This window comes from Erinaceus europaeus, chromosome 12, assembly GCF_950295315.1.
Source record: "Erinaceus europaeus chromosome 12, mEriEur2.1, whole genome shotgun sequence".
Lineage (NCBI taxonomy): Eukaryota > Metazoa > Chordata > Mammalia > Eulipotyphla > Erinaceidae > Erinaceus > Erinaceus europaeus.
In genome coordinates, this window is record NC_080173.1 from 82757847 (window position 1) to 82775621 (window position 17775).

Below are 17775 nucleotides of genomic sequence, written 5' to 3' on the forward strand. Positions count from 1 at the left end.
CAGACCCTGCTCACCATCTAAGGAGAGAGCAGGCAAGGGAAACAGGCCCTCTAAGACCAGCCAGTGTTAGAGGGAGACAGAAGGGGCATGGTCAGCCCCTCTTTGTGTAACGGGAGTGAGACCACAGAGAAAGGACATTGTTCCAGAGGGTTTTGAAGGAACACAGAGAGTTTTGTAAAGTAGACGGCAGGTGAGGGACACAGGTGGAAGATAGGGTATTGTAAAAGAAGGGAACATAGCCCCTGAATAATATTTGTTTGGTCTAGTTCATTGCAGAGTGGAGGGACAGCAAAGTGTGTGTGCAGAGAGCCCTGAGGGAGCCCAGCTTCTTCAGGTCCCTCCCTAGCTTTCCTACTTCCAAAGGCACTTCTTACATAGCCATTCTGAATCTAAGAGGAGAGGCAGGCCTGGCATGGGGGGGGGGGGCTTCCAGAGAGAAGTAGGATTTGGGGATTTTTTTTCTGTATACATGGCTGTTCTAGTCTAGCTATGTCTCACCCACACGTTGGGGTCATCTGGATGCCAGTGCAACCCCTGCTAGCTTGAGCTTCCTTAGAACCATGGCAGCATCAGAAAAAAGCCTCATGGTGATCCTGGAAGCCAGTGGATTTAGCAGTGGTGAAACTGCACAAGGAAGAAGGGATGAGAAAAAGAGAAGGTGGTGCCAAAGCTACAACCTGATGACCCAGTCTTGAATGGTCTCAGCACCTTGGTCCTGGCCCCTGACACTCTGCAGGGTCACTGGCCCCAGTTGTTCCTCAGGGGCTGGGGGACTCTCTGGCTTTCCTCCCTGTCCCTCTTCTGCAGGCTGATGCTGGGCTTCATGGGTGTCACAGCCTTCCTGTCCATGTGGATCAGCAACACGGCCACCACGGCCATGATGGTGCCCATTGTGGAGGCCATGCTGCAGCAGATGGAGGCCACGAACATGACTGCAGAGACCAATCTGGGTGCCCTGGAGCTGGTGGACAAGGGCAAGACTAGTGAGCTTCCAGGTGAGCCACTGGCCAGGGCGCTGTCACTGTGACAGTCTTGCCTACTGTGGCCAAGAGCTTTGGCTGGGTCAAGGAGATAGCCTAATGGTTATGCAAAAGACTTTCATGCTTGAGGCTCCAAGGCCTCAGGTTCAATCACTGGCACCATCATAACCCAGAGCTGAGCAGTGCTCTGGTTTAAAAAGTAATGCTTTGGCCAACTCCCTGCTTCCTAGAGTAGTTTTTTTTTTTAATTTATAAATCAGTTTATTTACAGATTTTATCTTTTTTTAAATACATTTCAGTTAACAAATCTATTTACACAGGTATACATGGGGATTGATCCCAGTTATTTTACAGATCATACTTACAAACCACACCCTAAGTCTTCTGTGCAAAGTTGCACTGGATGTGAATATTGGCTGAAAATGGCCTGCTGACCAGGCTGTTTACACATACACAGTAAATGGGTTTGTTTTTCATGTCTGCACAATACAGTACACACACAGAGGCTGAGCCGCCTTTGCAGTGAATGCTTTGCAGTGTGTTTACCAAGAAGGCTTTGCAAAGTCTGGAAGAAAAAGCTATTAAACATAGGTTAGTTAAAATGACAGTACCCCCTTTACATCAGTTTACATTTTTCTTCACATTTTTTATAATACAAAGATATTTTATTGAGTTGCTGCACAACCAAGTTTAAGATGATTTGTAAACATGTAAATTCCTACAATTTGCATTAAACATCATTGTAGTTTCTATCATTTTCTCTTGTTTTATTCACTAGTATTCTTAAGGTAGTAAAAGAAGATGTAAGTTTAAACTTCTTGCAGAAAAGTTATGAGTCTATAATGCTGTGCGAGTATACACGTTATTCAAGTATTGCAAAAAGCTAAGGCCACTTTTTTTCAAGACAAGAAAGTGAACAAAATTGTTTTTATCAATAGGCCACAACACTCGTATGAGCAATGAAATCTCTTCTGAAAGATAATTCTCAGAGACCTGTAGTCATAGAAGGAATTTTCTTTTAAGTAAAACAAATTACCTTCCTTACTACTTGTGAGTTCTTCCTACTTTTCCCTAGAGCAAAAATTCCTGTTTACACCTGAAGAGGGGATCTATACCCTGTACTTATTGATCCCAGAATTATGCACCTAGAGTAGCTTTTTAAATGGACATAGAGACACATACTTAGAAAGTGCTATTTTCCTATGCCATAGCAGTGTTATTATTGTGTAAAAGATCTTTTAGAAGAGTTTATAGCAAGGCCCCACCCTTGGTTCCTGCCAATCATAAGATTTAACATATATCCATTTGAATATGCTTTCGGGTATCTTTTACTCCCCCCCCCCCCCCCCCCAGGACTCTTCATCTCTTGCTACTCTTACTCTGTGAGGGAGGCCTTGTCAGAATAGATCAGAGTCCTGTAGTCAAGTACTGGGGCTGTCTGTCTCAGGTCTATTCAAGGAAACCTGAATGCCATGCTCACTGACTCATCCCCAGGGCCCAGCACAGGGGAGCTCAGGGCTTGGCTGAGGTCAGACCCAAGGCTACAGAGATAAAACATACATACTCAAACTGTGTGCTCTTGGATCCCAGAGGGATGGGGCAAAGAGGCCCCATAGTAGGCACAGAGCACTGTAAACCAGATACCAAGAGAATTTACCAGAAAGAGAGGACATCTGCTGCCTGGACATGGCATAGTGGATGTGGTGTTGGACTCTCGAGCAGGTGATTCTGAGTTCATTTCCTTGTATCACATGTGTTAGAATGATGCACTAGTTTTCTTTCTCCTTACACTCTGTCATTAATAAAAAAAAAAAAAGTAATAAGAAAAAAGGAGGGGGAATCTGAGAGAGATTTGGACACCCTCCAGAAGGCTGGAATAGCTTGAGCCGTCAGAGGGAGGCAGGAAAGAAGGTGCATGTTTCTGAAGTTGCTGAATTTGCACAGAGCATCCAGGAGCTCAGTGAAGCCTTAGGAAAAGAGCTAAGCAGATGGGGAAAGCTAAGGCTGAGGAGGAGACTGCAGAGGGAGTCAGCAGAGCCCGGAAGCAGGTGAACAGTGGTGGGAAAAGCTGATGCTGGGCAGTGGACCCCAGGCTGGGTTCTGCTCACAGGGGTGTGCCCACCACAGGGAACCAAGTGGCCTTCGAAGACCCTGCCATTGGGCAGCAAGAGGACCAAGGAAGGAAGAGCATATGTAAGGCCATGACCCTGTGCATCTGCTATGCAGCCAGCATCGGAGGCACGGCTACCCTGACTGGGACGGGGCCCAACGTGGTGCTCTTGGGCCAGATGCATGAGTGAGTCACCAGGCATGTCTTCTGGGGACAGTTTCCTGGCCCTAGAGTTTAAGGGCCCCATTTACTCCTCCCTCCTTGGCTGGGTCCTGATGCAGGAATGGGAGTGTGTGTGTGTGTGTGTGTGTGTGTGTGTGTGTGTGTGTGTAGGTCCCCTTGGGGTAGGAGCTAGCAGCCACAAGCCTGGCTACTTGCTGCTCTGGAGTGAGTCCTGGCTTTTTTCCCGGGTCTCAGGAGTCTCACTCAGATGGGAACATGGCTTAAGTCTGAGTCAGGAGAGATGACAAGGTGGTTTGACTTGCGAGGTTCTTGGTTAAAACTAACAGAAAACAGCCTTGAAGATGGCTCCCTTTGGATCTGATTCAGCAATTTTGGTTATTAATGGTTCTGGGATAGTCATGCTGGGGAGCTACAGATGACACAAAGGGGTCTCTCTCTCTCTCTCTCTTTGTCAAAGTGGGGCCTTAATCATATGTGATTTTACTGTTCCAGGCTGCTTTTTCATTCAGAGTGAGAGGCAGAGAGAATGAGACAGAAAAAGAGAAGAGACACTTATAGCACTAGAACTTTTTCCAGTGCTGTGGCTCTCCCATGTGGTGCCAGGGCTAGAACCTGGGCAGCAGCCATGGCAAGGCATGCACTATACTCTGCGAGGTATCTTTCTGGTCCCTTATGATAGATGCCCTCGTGAAGTCCTAGGCTGACCACAGAGGTGATCTGGAAGGCTTTAATCTTCCTTGGTGACACAGGGACATCAGCCTGGACAAGCCCCATTTTTCTGCCTGGTCTCCTTGCTGGGTGGGTCTGGGATCACAGAAGCAGAGGTGCCTAGACCCTCCCATGGGATGTTCTTGGATCATTGAGGGAAGGAGACTCCTAGGGTGGGGGCTCTCTGGGAGGTCTGGCAGACACCTTACTAAAGGTGGGCACAAACTTGTGGTCCAGAGGGAAGGTACAAAGGATGACGATGCCCATCCCCGCAGAATAGAATCCAGGACCTCTGGGAGGGGGCAGAACAGGCCTGGAGCTGGGCCTGGCAGACACTTGAGCTCTGGTAAGCAGCAGTTTTGATTCTGGGAGCATTTCCTATAATGACAGCCTGCCAGTCCTCCCTGACACTCCTCTGGGAAAAGTGGCTTGTCTGGGAAGCCTTTGAGGGTTGCTTCCCTAAGAGGGCTCTTTGCAGAAACCCACAGGGGGAGTTTCTGAGGCATCCATGGACCCTCCAAGGCTGTCAGCCAAATTATGTGTGTTCTAAGCTGCAGTTTTTCTAGAGGGAAGGGCCATCCATGCCTTGCAGTCGATGCTCAGCAGGGCCTGGACCCATTGCAGCGTCAGCTGGTCACTCCTCAGGCTTGTCTTACTCTTTGGCCACATTCAGGGGTCCTCACTTTATTGAGATAATTCCAGGCACTTGGCATAGGTGGCTGGGCCACAAGTGTCACCTGCTCTGGCCCACCTCTCAAGGTAGGGCTGCCGCTCAGCCTCTAGCCTTGGGACCCAACAAGCTCTCCACAGCCCAATGCCCACAAGCAATGTGGACTGGTATTTCTCCCTCCAGACTGTTTCCTGAGAGCAAAGACACCGTGAACTTCGCCTCTTGGTTTGGTTTTGCCTTCCCCAACATGCTGATCATGCTGTTGCTCGCCTGGCTGTGGCTCCAGTGCACTTACATGAAGTTCAGGTAAGTCTGAGCTATTTACGAGGTTCCCCCTGCCACACCCCTGAAGTAGCCCCTTGGACTCAGAAGATGAGCCTGTAAAGTTCTTCATCTCTGGCCCTGTGTAATTCTGCAAGCCCATCTGCTCATTGTCCCTTCCCTTCCTGGCTGCTCCAAAATAGTCACTGTGCCTTTACACCCACTATTCCCCCTGCCTGCAGTGTCATTCCCTGCCTTCCTGTCTTTGACCTCCTCTGCCTTCAGGGTCATTTCAAATGCTGCTTCCTCAGTGTTACTTTCTGCAGCTTTGCCTTTCCTCTGTTCTACCTCTGGAAGAATGTTTTCTTGTGCCTGTGGGCCTCCTTAGGGTACATCACAGCTCTCTGCTTATCCTGTGGTCATGTCCCAGTGCCACCTGTTCTCTACTGCCCCTCCTCTGGGTTTGTGGCAGGTCCTCTCTGTCCTCTGTTCCCAGCCCAGTTCAAGGCCTTGAGAGGAAGAACAGGTGTGCCATCAGTCCGAGCCAAAGCTTTTATAGATGAGACCATTCCGAGCAAGTCAACATTCTGGCCCCACTTCCTTTGGCTGCGAGTGTCCACGAGGCCAGGTCATGGCCTGAAAGTGTCCAGTTCAGCCCAGACTTGACCTGTCCTGAATGCCTACAATGTTCCCAGAGACCTGCTGGGTTCTGGAAAATTTACCTCCCTGTTCCCAGCACTTGGGAAAGTGAATAAATAGTCAACTTTGACAGTGATCAGACTTTGAACAGTAACCATGACGTGTAACTGCCAAATGCCCCCAAAAGTTGTTCTTTAAAAGACACACTTTTATCTATGGTACAAAGGTGACCCGTGACCCCTCTTGCACTGCAGGTTCCCATCTGTGAGCCGTGTGCCCTGTGTCTTCATTCCCAGGAAGCTCGAGGCACATAAAAAATCCAGTCTGTGTGGCTAGAGGGAGGAGGTACCCCACTGCCTCTCTCTCTCTCTCTAACTGGGAGTTACATACTCGGAAATGTTTGTCTCTTTCCTTTGCTTCTAAAGGAGGAACTCTTTTTGAAAACTCTCACTGAAAGAGCTCACTGCATGGTCAGAGCAGTTACAGCAGTGACCGGCCAGCAGTAGGCAGCCCTGGCACATGGCAGCCCCATGTGAGAGGGTGGACAGCTCGAAGCACAAAGGGGTTGTGAGGGCAGCTGCTTGTTTCTCGAACTTGCTGCATGACCAAAGTCCTGCTCACTGGTTCATGCTCCTCCGGCCAGCCTAGCCTCTGGAACCCTGCCCAGCACCTGTGGCATCTAGGTCTCCTCTTCAGGCAATAGTATTAACATCAACACATTTCTGGGTGCTGGTCAAGTGCCAAAGGTCACAGTAAGCACTCTGCATCTATTGACTTAATGCACCTTTACATCCAGTCTGCAAGGCAAGTGCACTGATAGTTGCAAGTTTTCAGACGAGGCAGCTGAGGCAGTGGGCTTAGGTGGCCTGCCCAGAACTGTCTGTCGAAGTCAGTCTGGGCCACTATAACAGCCACAGCAAATACAGATTCAGGGCAGCTTGTACTACATGTAAACATTTATTTGTCACAATCCTAGAGGCTGGCAGTCTAAGATCAAGGTACCAGCAGATTTGGTTCCTGGTGAAGTCTTCTTTCATGGCTTGCAGAAAACTGCCTTCTTTTTAAAATTATCTTTATTTATTTGGTAGAGACATCCAGAAATTGAGAGGGATGGGAGAGATAGAGAGGTAGAGAGGCAGAGAGATAGCACTACTTCACCACTTGCAAAGCTTTCCCCCTGCAGGTGGGGACCAGGGAATGAACTAGGGTCCTTGCATATTGTAACATGTGCACTCAACCAGGTGCATCACCACCGGTCCCCAGAAAGTTATCTTCTTATTTTGTACTATAGAGGAAAGAATAAGCACAAGTTCTGCTAGTTTTCCCTTTCTATAAGGGCACTAATCCCTTTATGTGGGCTCCATCCTTGTGACCTCATTTAAATCTAACTACCACCAAAGGTTCCTTCTAATGCCATTGCCTTGGTTGTTAGGGTTTTAGCATGTGATTTTTTTTTTTTTTTTTTTTTTTTTTGGCGAGGAGACACAATTTAATGCATAATAATTCCCTATTGGGGAAACCCAAGTTTGCTGCCCTTGACCTCTGAAACCTAAATACAGCCAAGTGTTGGGGCACCAGTTTATAAAGCCTCCCCTCAATCTGATGGGAGGATGCCCTGAATCCCTGAGGCATACTTACTTCTCTGGCAGAGCAAGCAGGGTGAGCTGGCCTGGCCCCAAAATCACAGGGTGACATTGCCAACCTCCAGAGGTGAACCTCAGCCCCCTGGGAACTCAGCCAAGAGCCTGAGCAGCTCTTCACCCAGTCTGATGCAGCCTCCATCAGCAACATTTGTGTGCGTGTGAGTGAGTGAGTGAGTGTGTGTGTGTGTGTGTGTGTGTGTGTGTGTGTGTGTGTCCAGGGTTATTGCTAGGGCTTGGTGCCGGATGGGGAGGTAGGGAGGGGGAGAGAAAAATAGACACCTGCAGACCTGCTTCACCTTTTATGAAGTGTCCTTCCTGCAGGTGGAGATCCAAAGGTTTGAACCGGGATCTTTGTGCTGGTCCTTGTGCTTCATACTATGTGCACTTAACTGGGTGTGCTACCACCCAGCTCCCCTCAGATTTTTTTTCTGCCCCTTGGGTTATTGTTGGGACTTGGCTCCTGCATGGCTTCACCATTCCTGGTGATTTTTTTCTTTCCTTTTTTCTTTTCTCTTTCTTTCTTTCTTCCTTCCTTCCTTCCTTCCTTCCTTTCTTTCTTTCTTTCATAGAGGTGAGAGACAGTGAGGAAGAGATAGAAAAAGAAGAAAAGACATCTGTAGCACTACTTCACTACCAAACCCCCCCCCACCACCACCAAACCCCCCCCCACCACCACCACCACAGGTGGCGACCAGGTGCTTGACCCCAGATCCTCACGCATGGTATATTTCCAACCTCTGCTGTGAATGGAACAACTGAGGAGCTCAGGTTCCCCCTGCTTCTCTTTGACTCTGAAATGTGCCCATCTACCCTATGGAGCTCCAGCAGCAGGACTGGACCCCCTTTCATGCATTTCATGCCAGCAAAATTGTTACCAGACAGGATTAGCCCAGAAATCAGACTAAAACTGTGCTGTGTTGGATGGTGCTTTGAATCATAGTGGGAAGAGAAAAAACTCAAGCACATGAGGCTGCCCTAGTCCCATCTGGATGTGGTTTCACTCCTCATAACCTTTCCCCTGATGACAGGGGCAGCTAGTCTGGTGCCCCCTGCTCCCTACCAGTGATGGCCTCACTTCTGCTAATCCTGCCTGTCCCCTCTTTCCTGTCCCTTCTACCTACTTTCTCCCAAGTTCAGCTGCCCACTGTTCAGGCTTCTCTCACACCAGCCCCTGAGCCAACCAACCTGCCCCACCTTCTCTCCTCTTGGCATTCTCTAGTTTTAAGAAGACCTGGGGCTGTGGTGTGGAGAGCAAGACGAGCCAGCAGGCCGCCTATGAGGTGCTGCAGGAGGAGTACCGGAAGCTGGGGCCTTTCTCCTTTGCTGAGGTCAATGTTCTACTGTGCTTCCTCCTGCTGGTGGTCCTGTGGTTCTCCCGAGACCCCGGCTTCATGCCTGGCTGGATGTCACTTGCCTGGTCAGAGGGCGAGACAAAGTAAGTGGTCACTGTGCTTCTCTGTCCTGCTTTAAGCTCTGGAGAATTTTGTTGCTTTGATGACTTTTTTTAATGAGAGATACTGACCAGAGCACTGTTTTGTCAATTTATGTGATATAAGGATGGATTCATAGTCTCATATCTGTGACCTGTGCTCTACTGCTAAGTTACCTCCCTTCCCATTCATTTTTTTCCTCAATGGCATTCATAACAAGACCACAGTTATGTTCCTATGACTCCTTTCTGCTCCAGCAGGCCCAGCAGAAAGTATGTGACCAGCAAAATGGCCAGGGCTATGGTAGAGAGAGCTTTGTTGTGGTAGAGAGAGAGGGATAGGACTCCCACAGCTCTGGTTTCTACACCTCTTCACTGCCATCTTTCTTATCTTGTCTCCCTTCAGAGTTGGGTGAGTCCTTCTGAGTCCACACATGGTGGGAGTCCAGAAGCTTCTTTTGACAAAAACTCAGCAGAAGGGGGTACATGTAGTTTATCTCTTAGGTAAGCTGTCATGTGGACAGAATAGGAGAAAGGTTGAGAAACTTCATGTCCTAGGACATGAAGGAGGGAGACAGCTGCCTGGTACTGTTTATTCCGTTCTGAAGGTCTCCTTGGGTCAGGACCAAAGTCCCTGTAACAACCCTGGTGAACCCAGAACTGAAGAGATTCTGGTGGACAAGATGTTGTATAGTCCACTTATGGAGCAGTGGTGCTGACAGAAGGAAGGGAGCTGCTCAGGTCACTCAAAGGTGATGGCAGAGCCAGGCCAGGAACATGGGTGTCTTGGTTCCCAGCCAGGATTCAGCTTAAGCTTTCTGCTCTTGACCTTGGCCTTTGGGGATCCAGTTCTCACACTTGGTGAGATCTTTTGCTTCATGTAGCAGCCCTTACACACAATTGCTAGAGTCAGGGGGTGAGGCGGCTATTCAATGACTGCAGCTGTGGCTGAAATCCCACGTGCTCCTCCCCATTAGGTATGCCACTGATGCCACTGTGGCCATCTTTGTGGCCATTTTGCTATTCATTGTGCCTTCGGAGAAGCCCAAGTTCAACTTCTGCAGTCAGAGTGAGGAAGGTAAGGCTCCTGTCCTGACTCCCAGTTCCTCAGGGTTGGGGACCCTGACAGCAGAGAATCTTCATGAGATTCCCACCATCCCAGAGGGAAAACTCCCCCAATTGAAGAAGGCAAGCTAGATTATAGAAGTTTGGAAAAGGGGGTTTCCTAGACCTTCTCTGGGTGCTTTTGCTTTGAAAACTTACTTATATTAATAGCAATAGAATAACATTTCAAATGTCCCACAGTGGCATCAATATTTCCCCCCCTTTTCTCTTCCTCTCAGGTTTTGTTAATAAGCACATGCATCATATGCCTGTAACATAAAGAAAAAGCATACAACTCAAATCCTTCTTTGTTGTAGTTTTTGTTGTAGTTTTTGTTACTGCTTAAGGTCATACTATAAACATTTCCCACAGTGCCACAGTCTTCACATATATTTTCTCTAATAACAACATGATAATGTATCCAGGGACTATAAACATTCTGATCTAGAACATCATGGAAATTTTGAACTGTTATCATTATTGTAAATCAATGTACATAGCTTTACCTTTGGGGGTTTTTCTTCTTTAGGATAAATTTCTAGGAGTGAGGTTGCTAGGGGTGAAAGAAGGTAACAGGTCTCAAAGGCTCTTAAAATCGCTAAATTAAGTATTGCCAAATTGATGCCCAAAAGATCGTATGAATTATTGTAAAGCTGTAGCTAACTTACAGATCTGAAAAATACATTGCTTTTATGCTTGTTTGTTTTTTATTCCCTGTGGTCATATCATTTTTGTTTCCAGTGCTGCTCTGGGCTGTGTATGTGTATCTGTGTTTGTCTCTTCACAGAAAGGAAAGCTCCGTTTTACCCTCCTGCCCTGCTGACCTGGAAGGTGGTCCAGGAGAAAGTGCCCTGGGGAATTGTGCTGCTTCTGGGGGGTGGATTTGCTCTGGCTAAAGGGTGTGAGGTAATGTCTTCAGCTGTGGGCAGCCCAGGGTCCCCTTCCTTCACCAGAGGGTGAAAGAGGTGCTGTGTTCCCTCACTCCTGTATCTCTGCGTTCTACCTGTGGTCAGTGCCTGCTTCTCCATGTGACAAATACCTGAAAGGCAAAGCCACTATCTTGGCCACTGTCTCCATTGTCTATGGAGAGTACCTGGAATTGAGAAAATACTCTTTGAGGGACTGCAGAAATGAGTGAATATGTGACCCTCTTTAGTTAAGAGAAACAGAGGACACTGTGAGGTCTACTTTGGGGTTGGGTGATGATGGTCTCTGCTTTCATTTATTTTGGGTAAGTCTTTTGACTTTTCACCATTGACTTTGGTTCTTCTTCTGCTGAACAATTTTCAATGATTACAGTCCACAATCACTCTCTAGCTAGGCTTGTAGCAACAGAGAAGAGGAACAGATCAGAGAGAAAGAGAGAGAATGAGGAATGTAACTTTCATTTTTTAAAATATTTCCTTATTAGGGAATTAATGATTTACAGTCAACAGTTAAATGCAATAATTTGTACATGCATAACATTTCTCAGTTTTCCACATAACAATACAACCCCCACTAGGGCCTCTGTCATCCATTTCCAGGACCTGTACTCTCCCCCCCACCTACCCCAGAGTCTTTTACTTTGGTGCGATACACCAATTCCAGTCCAAGTTCTGCTTTGTGTTTTCCCTTCTGTTCTTATTTTTCAACTTCTATGAGTGAGATCATCCCATATTCATCTTTCTCTTTCTGGCTTATCTCACTTAACATGATTCTTTCAAGCTCCATCCAAGATGCGGTGAAGAAGGTAAAATCACCATTTTTAGTGTCTGAATAGTATTCCATTGTGTATATATACAACAACTTTCTCAGCCACTCATCTGTTGTTGGGCACCTGGGCTGCTTTCAAGAACATAACTTTCTTGCCCACAGTTCCTTCCCTCCTAGGAAAGAAATGAACTAGTGGGAGGGATGAACTGACTCAGTGCTGCTCTAATCCATTCACTTATCCATTCATTCACTTGTGCAATAGTCCCTCCATTAGTGTGGAATATGATATAGTGCACATATTTTCTCTGCTTTGTTTATTGCTATTTCCTCAGAATTTAGGACAGAGCCTGGCTCATAAATATAGTTTTAAAATATTTATTTATTTATTTATTCCCCTTTGTTGACCTTGTTGTTTTATCGTTGTAGTTATTATTGTTGTCATTGTTGTATAGGACAGAGAGAAATGGAGAAAGGAGGGGAAGAGAGAGACGGGGAGAGAAAGACAGACACCTGCAGACCTGCTTCACCACTTGTGAAGCGACTCCCCTGCAGTTGGGGAGCCAGGGGCTCAAACTGGGATCCTTAATGCCGGTCCTTGAGCTTGGTACCACCTGCACTTAACCTGCTGTGCTACTGTCCGACTCCCTCATAAATATTTTTTAATGAACAAGCCTGTCCATCTAGTTAAATGGATACTTGTTTATCCAGTTGCCCATACATTTATCCATCTGTCCATCATTCCTTCATCAAACATTCCTATAAGGAGGGAGGGTGTGGGAGAAGATTGAGACACAGTCTCTGTTTCTGAGGACTTAACATCCCAGTGAGGGTATACATCTAAAAAGGCATGCTGGGAAGTAGTGACACAGGAGTAAAGGAATAAACATGTCCTGTCTTAATGGGAAACTATAGGAGATAATCCTGGTGAGGTTAGCAGAGGTTAGTTCCCTAATAGTCTTGAATATAATACAGGAAGTGTGAGACTTCCTTCTGAAGAAAGCCACTGAGGTCATCTGGGAGGTGGCATAGTGGATAAAGGATTAGACTGTCAAGCATGAAATCCTGAGTTCAATCCCTGGCAGCACATGTACCAGAGTGATGTCTGGCTTTCTCCTTCTCTCCTTCTACCTTTCTCATTAATAAATAAAATCTTGAAAAGAAAGAGAGAAAGGAAGAAAGGAGGGAAGGAAGGGACAAAGGAAAGGAAAAGAAAAGCCACTGAGGTATTGAGGCCTAATAACGACTTGGTTGGATATGCATTTGGAAAAAAATCACTCTGATGTCTGTAGTGGTGACCTGGACAGGGCAGAGGCTGGGGAAGACCTAACACACCCACCTTTTATTTTAAAAAAAAAAAAAAAAGATTATTTATTTATTTATTTATTACAAAGATAGGAGGAGATAGAGAACCAGACATCACTCTGGTACATGAGCTGCTGGGGATCAAACTCAGGACCTCATGCTTGAGAGTCCAGTGCTTTACCCACTGCACCACCTCCAGGACCACCCACTATATTTACCAAGTCTCAGAACACTGGGGTTCTTATACCCATCTATTCTTCTTGAGTTTCTTTCTCTACTATCCCTCAATACACTGTTTTCATTGTTTTTCTTCTAACTCTGATTGTTCCTGCTCTGCTTCCTTTGTTGGCTTTTTCCTCTCTTCTCTCTTGAATACGGGGGTTTCTTGGGATTCTATTCTTGACCTCCATACTGTGTATTTTTTTTAAATATTTATTTTATTTATTTATTCCCTTTTGTTGCCCTTGTTGTTTTATTGTTGTAGTTATTATTGTTGTTGTCGTCATTGTTGGATAGGACAGAGAGAAATGGAGAGAGGAGGGGAAGACAGAGAGGAGGAGAGAAAGATAGACACCTGCAGACCTGCTTCACCGCCTGTGAAGCAACTCCCCTGCAGGTGGGGAGCCGGGGTTCGAACCGGGATCTTTATGCCGGTCCTTGTGCTTTGCGTCACCTGCGCTTAACCCGCTGCGCTACAGCCCGACTCCCCATACTGTGTATTTTTTACTTTTCTTTCTGAATGCTATCATCTCACTCCAATGCCCCAAATCAAATTCTTCAATTTAAGACAGAAATTACTATGGGAAAGTGAGAGAAGAAGGACTTGAAATGTTCTAGGTGATATGGTGAATAACTGAACTAACATTAGGAGCAAGAAACACCCAGAGTGACTCCCTACCTTCTAGTTCAGACAGATGGTGGTGAGTTCAGACAGTTGGATGGTGGGAAGCTCAGAGTAAGAAGCAGACTCTAGACTTGAGAGAGTGACTTCAGCTTTGAGTGTGCTGAATCTGACATCTGAGTGAAATTTCTGGAGAGTATGTGGCTATTTAAATCTAGGTGATAGACTAGTTGAGACAGCAGATTGAGGATGGAGACTAAAGTCATCAGCATAGATGAGATGGCCTAGAGGTTGGGTGGTGGCACATCTGGTTGAGGACACGTTATAATGTGCAAGCAACCGGGTTCAAGCCCCATTCCCCACCTGCAGGGGGAAAGCTTTGCAAGTGGTGAAGCAATGTTGCAGGTGTCTCTCTGACTCTCTCCCTATCATTCTCTTCCCCCTCAATTTCTGGCTGTCCCTATCCAATAAATAAATATAAATAAAGACAATAAAAAATAGATGAGGTGGCCTATGGGACATATGCAGAATCACACGTGGAGGGCAGGATGAGCTCCTTGAGTGCTCTCCTGACCCTGGAGGAACTGTAAGGTAGTCACCCTACCATGACTCCCTTTGTGCTTCCCAGGCCTCAGGACTATCTGAATGGATGGGGAAGCAGATGGAGCCTTTGCACACTGTGCCACCAGCAGCCATCACCTTGATCTTGTCCTTGCTCGTGGCTGTGTTCACAGAGTGCACAAGCAATGTAGCCACCACCACCCTATTTCTGCCCATCTTTGCCTCCATGGTAAGTGACCATGAATTCTCAACCAGCATAGGAAGCTGTCAACCTATATCTTAGAAAGGTCTGGCCAGATTTTGGAGACCCAGGTCTGGTTTGGGCTTTGACGTGAACTTGTGTGCCTTTGATCACCTTGGACTGTCCCTTAGTGAATTTTTGGTTCTTTTTGTAGCCTTCATGCTGACCAAAGTGGCAGATAAGAATCAGGTACTGAGTGTCTGTCTATAAATGTAATGAATAGCTAGGACACAGAATGCAGCAAGAAGAGTGGGTCAATACCAGGAGAAGGGATAGAGGAATGCTAGGAGGGGCAAGAAGGATCTGAAAGATGGAGTAGCCACATTGAAAGACTCCCCAGAATCCTTGATTGACAAGCTCACAGACCAAGGATCAGTGGGAAGTGTTCGTTGTGGTGGTGGTGGGGGAGGGGGAGTGCTGAGTGCTAGGCTAAGGATTTTTGGTCTGTGGGCAAGTATATCATTGAGTTGGGAGCTGAGAAGTAAGGAGAGCTTGTACGGTTGTCTTGTGATCTCTTCCTGCATTTCCTTCTGCCATTCATCACTTGGCAGTACTGACCTCAGGCTAGTACAGAAAGAACCCCAGATACAGAAGAACTGAGTTCAAGCTGTGTGATCCTTGAACTTGTCATTTAAGGTCTTTCTTCTCAGTTTTGTGCCAAGGGACAAAAAAAAAAAAAAAAAAAAAAACCAGAGCTATGCAAACCCTCTGTGGATGGCAAACAGCCTGGAAAAGGTTCCAGTAGTCATTTTGGAGTTGAAGAAAAGCTGAGTAAGCATTGCAGCACATTTACATTTTTCCGCCTGGACAAGACATGCATGAAAAGCAAAATGGTTTTCTCTTTCCATCCCAGACAAACAGGAGAAATGTTCAATATAGCAGAGTGGGCCCATCTCTTCCTACCTTAAGCAGGCTACCCAGACTGTTGCAAAAAATGATCTTCTGATACTGAGTATGTAGTGGTGAGGCCTCCCTTCCCTAATGGAAGGCCTGGCTTTGTCATTTTTCAGCCCAGCAGTGAGCCCTGAGGGCTTTAAGCTGGACAGATAGAGTTCTTCACCCAAAGAAGTGATCAGGTCCTTCAAAAGCAAACTTTTCTACAACCAGAAGCCCCAAGGACAGTTTTGCCCACAGCTACCTCCAGGGTTCCTCACCTGCAGGAATAAACCTTGACTCCTTCCAGCCAGGCCACAGAGATATATGAGGTCCATGTACCATGTGTACCCAAGGTCAGGACAAATAGTGAAGCCAGGAACAGGCTACCTGAGACCTCTCAGCTGCCCTTGGAAGGAATGATTTGTTGCAGACAACAGAGACCATAGCCTGAAACCCATGTATACCTTCTGACTCAGGAATCTTATGTCTGGGAATATAACTTATATGATCAGGGATGTTTATGGACATCCATTCAAAAGTGGCACATCAGGGGGACAGGTGTAGCTTAGCGGGTTAAGTGCACATGGTGTGAAGTGCAAGGATGGGCATAAGGATCCCGGTTCGAGCCCCTGGCTCCCCACCTAAAGGGGGGTTACTTCACAAGCAGTGAAGCAGGTCTGAAAGTGTCTATCTTTCTCTCCTCTTCTCTGTCTTCCCCTCCTCTCTTGATTTCTCTGTTCTATCCAACAATAACAATAGCAATAACAATAATGACAACAACGATAAACAACAAGGGCAACAAAGGGGAAAAAATAGCCTCCAGGAGCAGATTATAGTGCAAGCACTGAGCTCCAGCAATAACCCTGGAGGCAAAGAAAGAAAGAAGGAAAAAAAGAAAGAAAGAAAGAGGCACATCATAGAGTTATTATGTAAATAAATATTGATGAAATACATTATCATCTATTTATACAATGTAATACTATCAAGTCATTTTTTTCCAATCACAGTTTTGAATGATAATGAAATGGAAACATCTAACTTTTAAAAAAATATTTATTTTCCCTTTTGTTGCCCTTGTTGTTTTATTGTTGTAGTTATTATTGTTGTTGTCATTGTTGGATAGGACAGAGAGAAATGGAGAGAGGAGGGGAAGACAGAGAGAGGGAGAGAAAGATAGACACCTGCAAACCTGCTTCACCACCTGTGAAGTGACTCCCCTGCAGGTGGGGAGCCAGGGGCTTGAACCGGGATCTTTACTCTGGTCCTTGCACTTTGCACCATGTGCACTTAACCAGCTGCACTACTGTCCGACTCCCAGAAACATCTAACTTTTTTTCTCTGTTGGAAATGTAATGCGTACACATGGCTAAGAAATGTCTAGCATTACAAATAAGTATGCATACCCTAATCTTTTAGTCCCTCCCTAGAGACAGCTTCTCTTATTAATCTCTTGGGTATCTTTCTGAAGAGTATACTCTATCTCAATATATGGTCATTCTGTGGTCTTGCTCTGTACTTTAATCTTTAAAAACTTCACCCTAGATATTTGAGACCTTTCCATGTTAGTACATGAAACCTACCTGATTCTTTTTGGCACTGCACACTTTGATTGTTTGTATACGCAGATCTTTTTATGTAACCATCTTGCTGTTGGTGGTCACTGAGTGTGTTTCCAATACATTCTGCCTCTGTCTTGCTACAGGCTCTGCATGTGTGTCTGTCTTCATGTGCATGTAAGTCTTCATGACAGATAATTGAGTTTTGACAGGTAGTGACAGATATTATGAATTCTATTGATATAATTAATTCAACAAATAGTGAGTTTGTCTGCTCTGTGCTTTTAGATGTGACTGAATTTTGTCAGTTGTAGAGTCAAAAATGTAGACACCAAATTCCTTGTGCACAGTGGTCCCAAATGGAACCAATTCATATGTAAATGTGTACATGGGTGAGAAGACCAGGTCCTGGGCAGGGCAGACATGTGTGTGCACTTGTGGGCTGAGAAATACCACAAGACTGGGCGCAGCCTACATGCCAAGCAGGGTCTCCAGTATGTGAAAGGGCCCCCCCACCCCCCAAATATATGCTGAGTAAATTGAAGGGGTTCAGAAAGGCCTTCTGGGAAGGTGCTCTGAGTCTTGCCTCCAGAGACACAGCCAAGATGAGAGGACCCAGCAGAACAGATGGCACTGAGGTGGGAGTGCACACAGTGGGTGTGAGAGGGAGAATGCTGCTCAGAACTATGGTCTGGGAGCTCTTGTTTTCCTATTTGTGATGTGGCAGCCCTGTGTATCTTCCCAGTCACGTTCCATTGGCCTCAACCCGCTCTACGTCATGCTCCCCTGTACCCTGAGTGCGTCCTTTGCCTTCATGTTGCCTGTGGCCACTCCGCCTAACGCCATCGTGTTTGCCTACGGACACCTCAAGGTTTCTGACATGGTAATGCAGCCGCTTTTATTTATTCCCTTCAGCTGTGAGGCTTATGCAGCGAGGGATACCCTGGGTAGGACTTACTAGTCAAAGTGGAGCCAG

At 46.3% G+C, this 17775-nt stretch overlaps 1 protein-coding gene across 1 annotated transcript in view; it reads left to right on the forward strand.

The window, feature by feature from the left end:
• Nucleotides 1–17775, forward strand: part of SLC13A5 (solute carrier family 13 member 5) — a 28389-nt gene that overhangs the window by 8249 nt on the left and 2365 nt on the right. Inside the window, exons 4-11 of the mRNA XM_007521165.3 lie at nucleotides 808–995; nucleotides 3108–3276; nucleotides 4835–4957; nucleotides 8414–8629; nucleotides 9601–9701; nucleotides 10515–10633; nucleotides 14194–14355; nucleotides 17545–17682. Of these exons, the coding sequence (XP_007521227.1) occupies nucleotides 808–995; nucleotides 3108–3276; nucleotides 4835–4957; nucleotides 8414–8629; nucleotides 9601–9701; nucleotides 10515–10633; nucleotides 14194–14355; nucleotides 17545–17682 (1216 nt within the window). The remainder of the gene's footprint in view (nucleotides 1–807; nucleotides 996–3107; nucleotides 3277–4834; nucleotides 4958–8413; nucleotides 8630–9600; nucleotides 9702–10514; nucleotides 10634–14193; nucleotides 14356–17544; nucleotides 17683–17775) is intronic.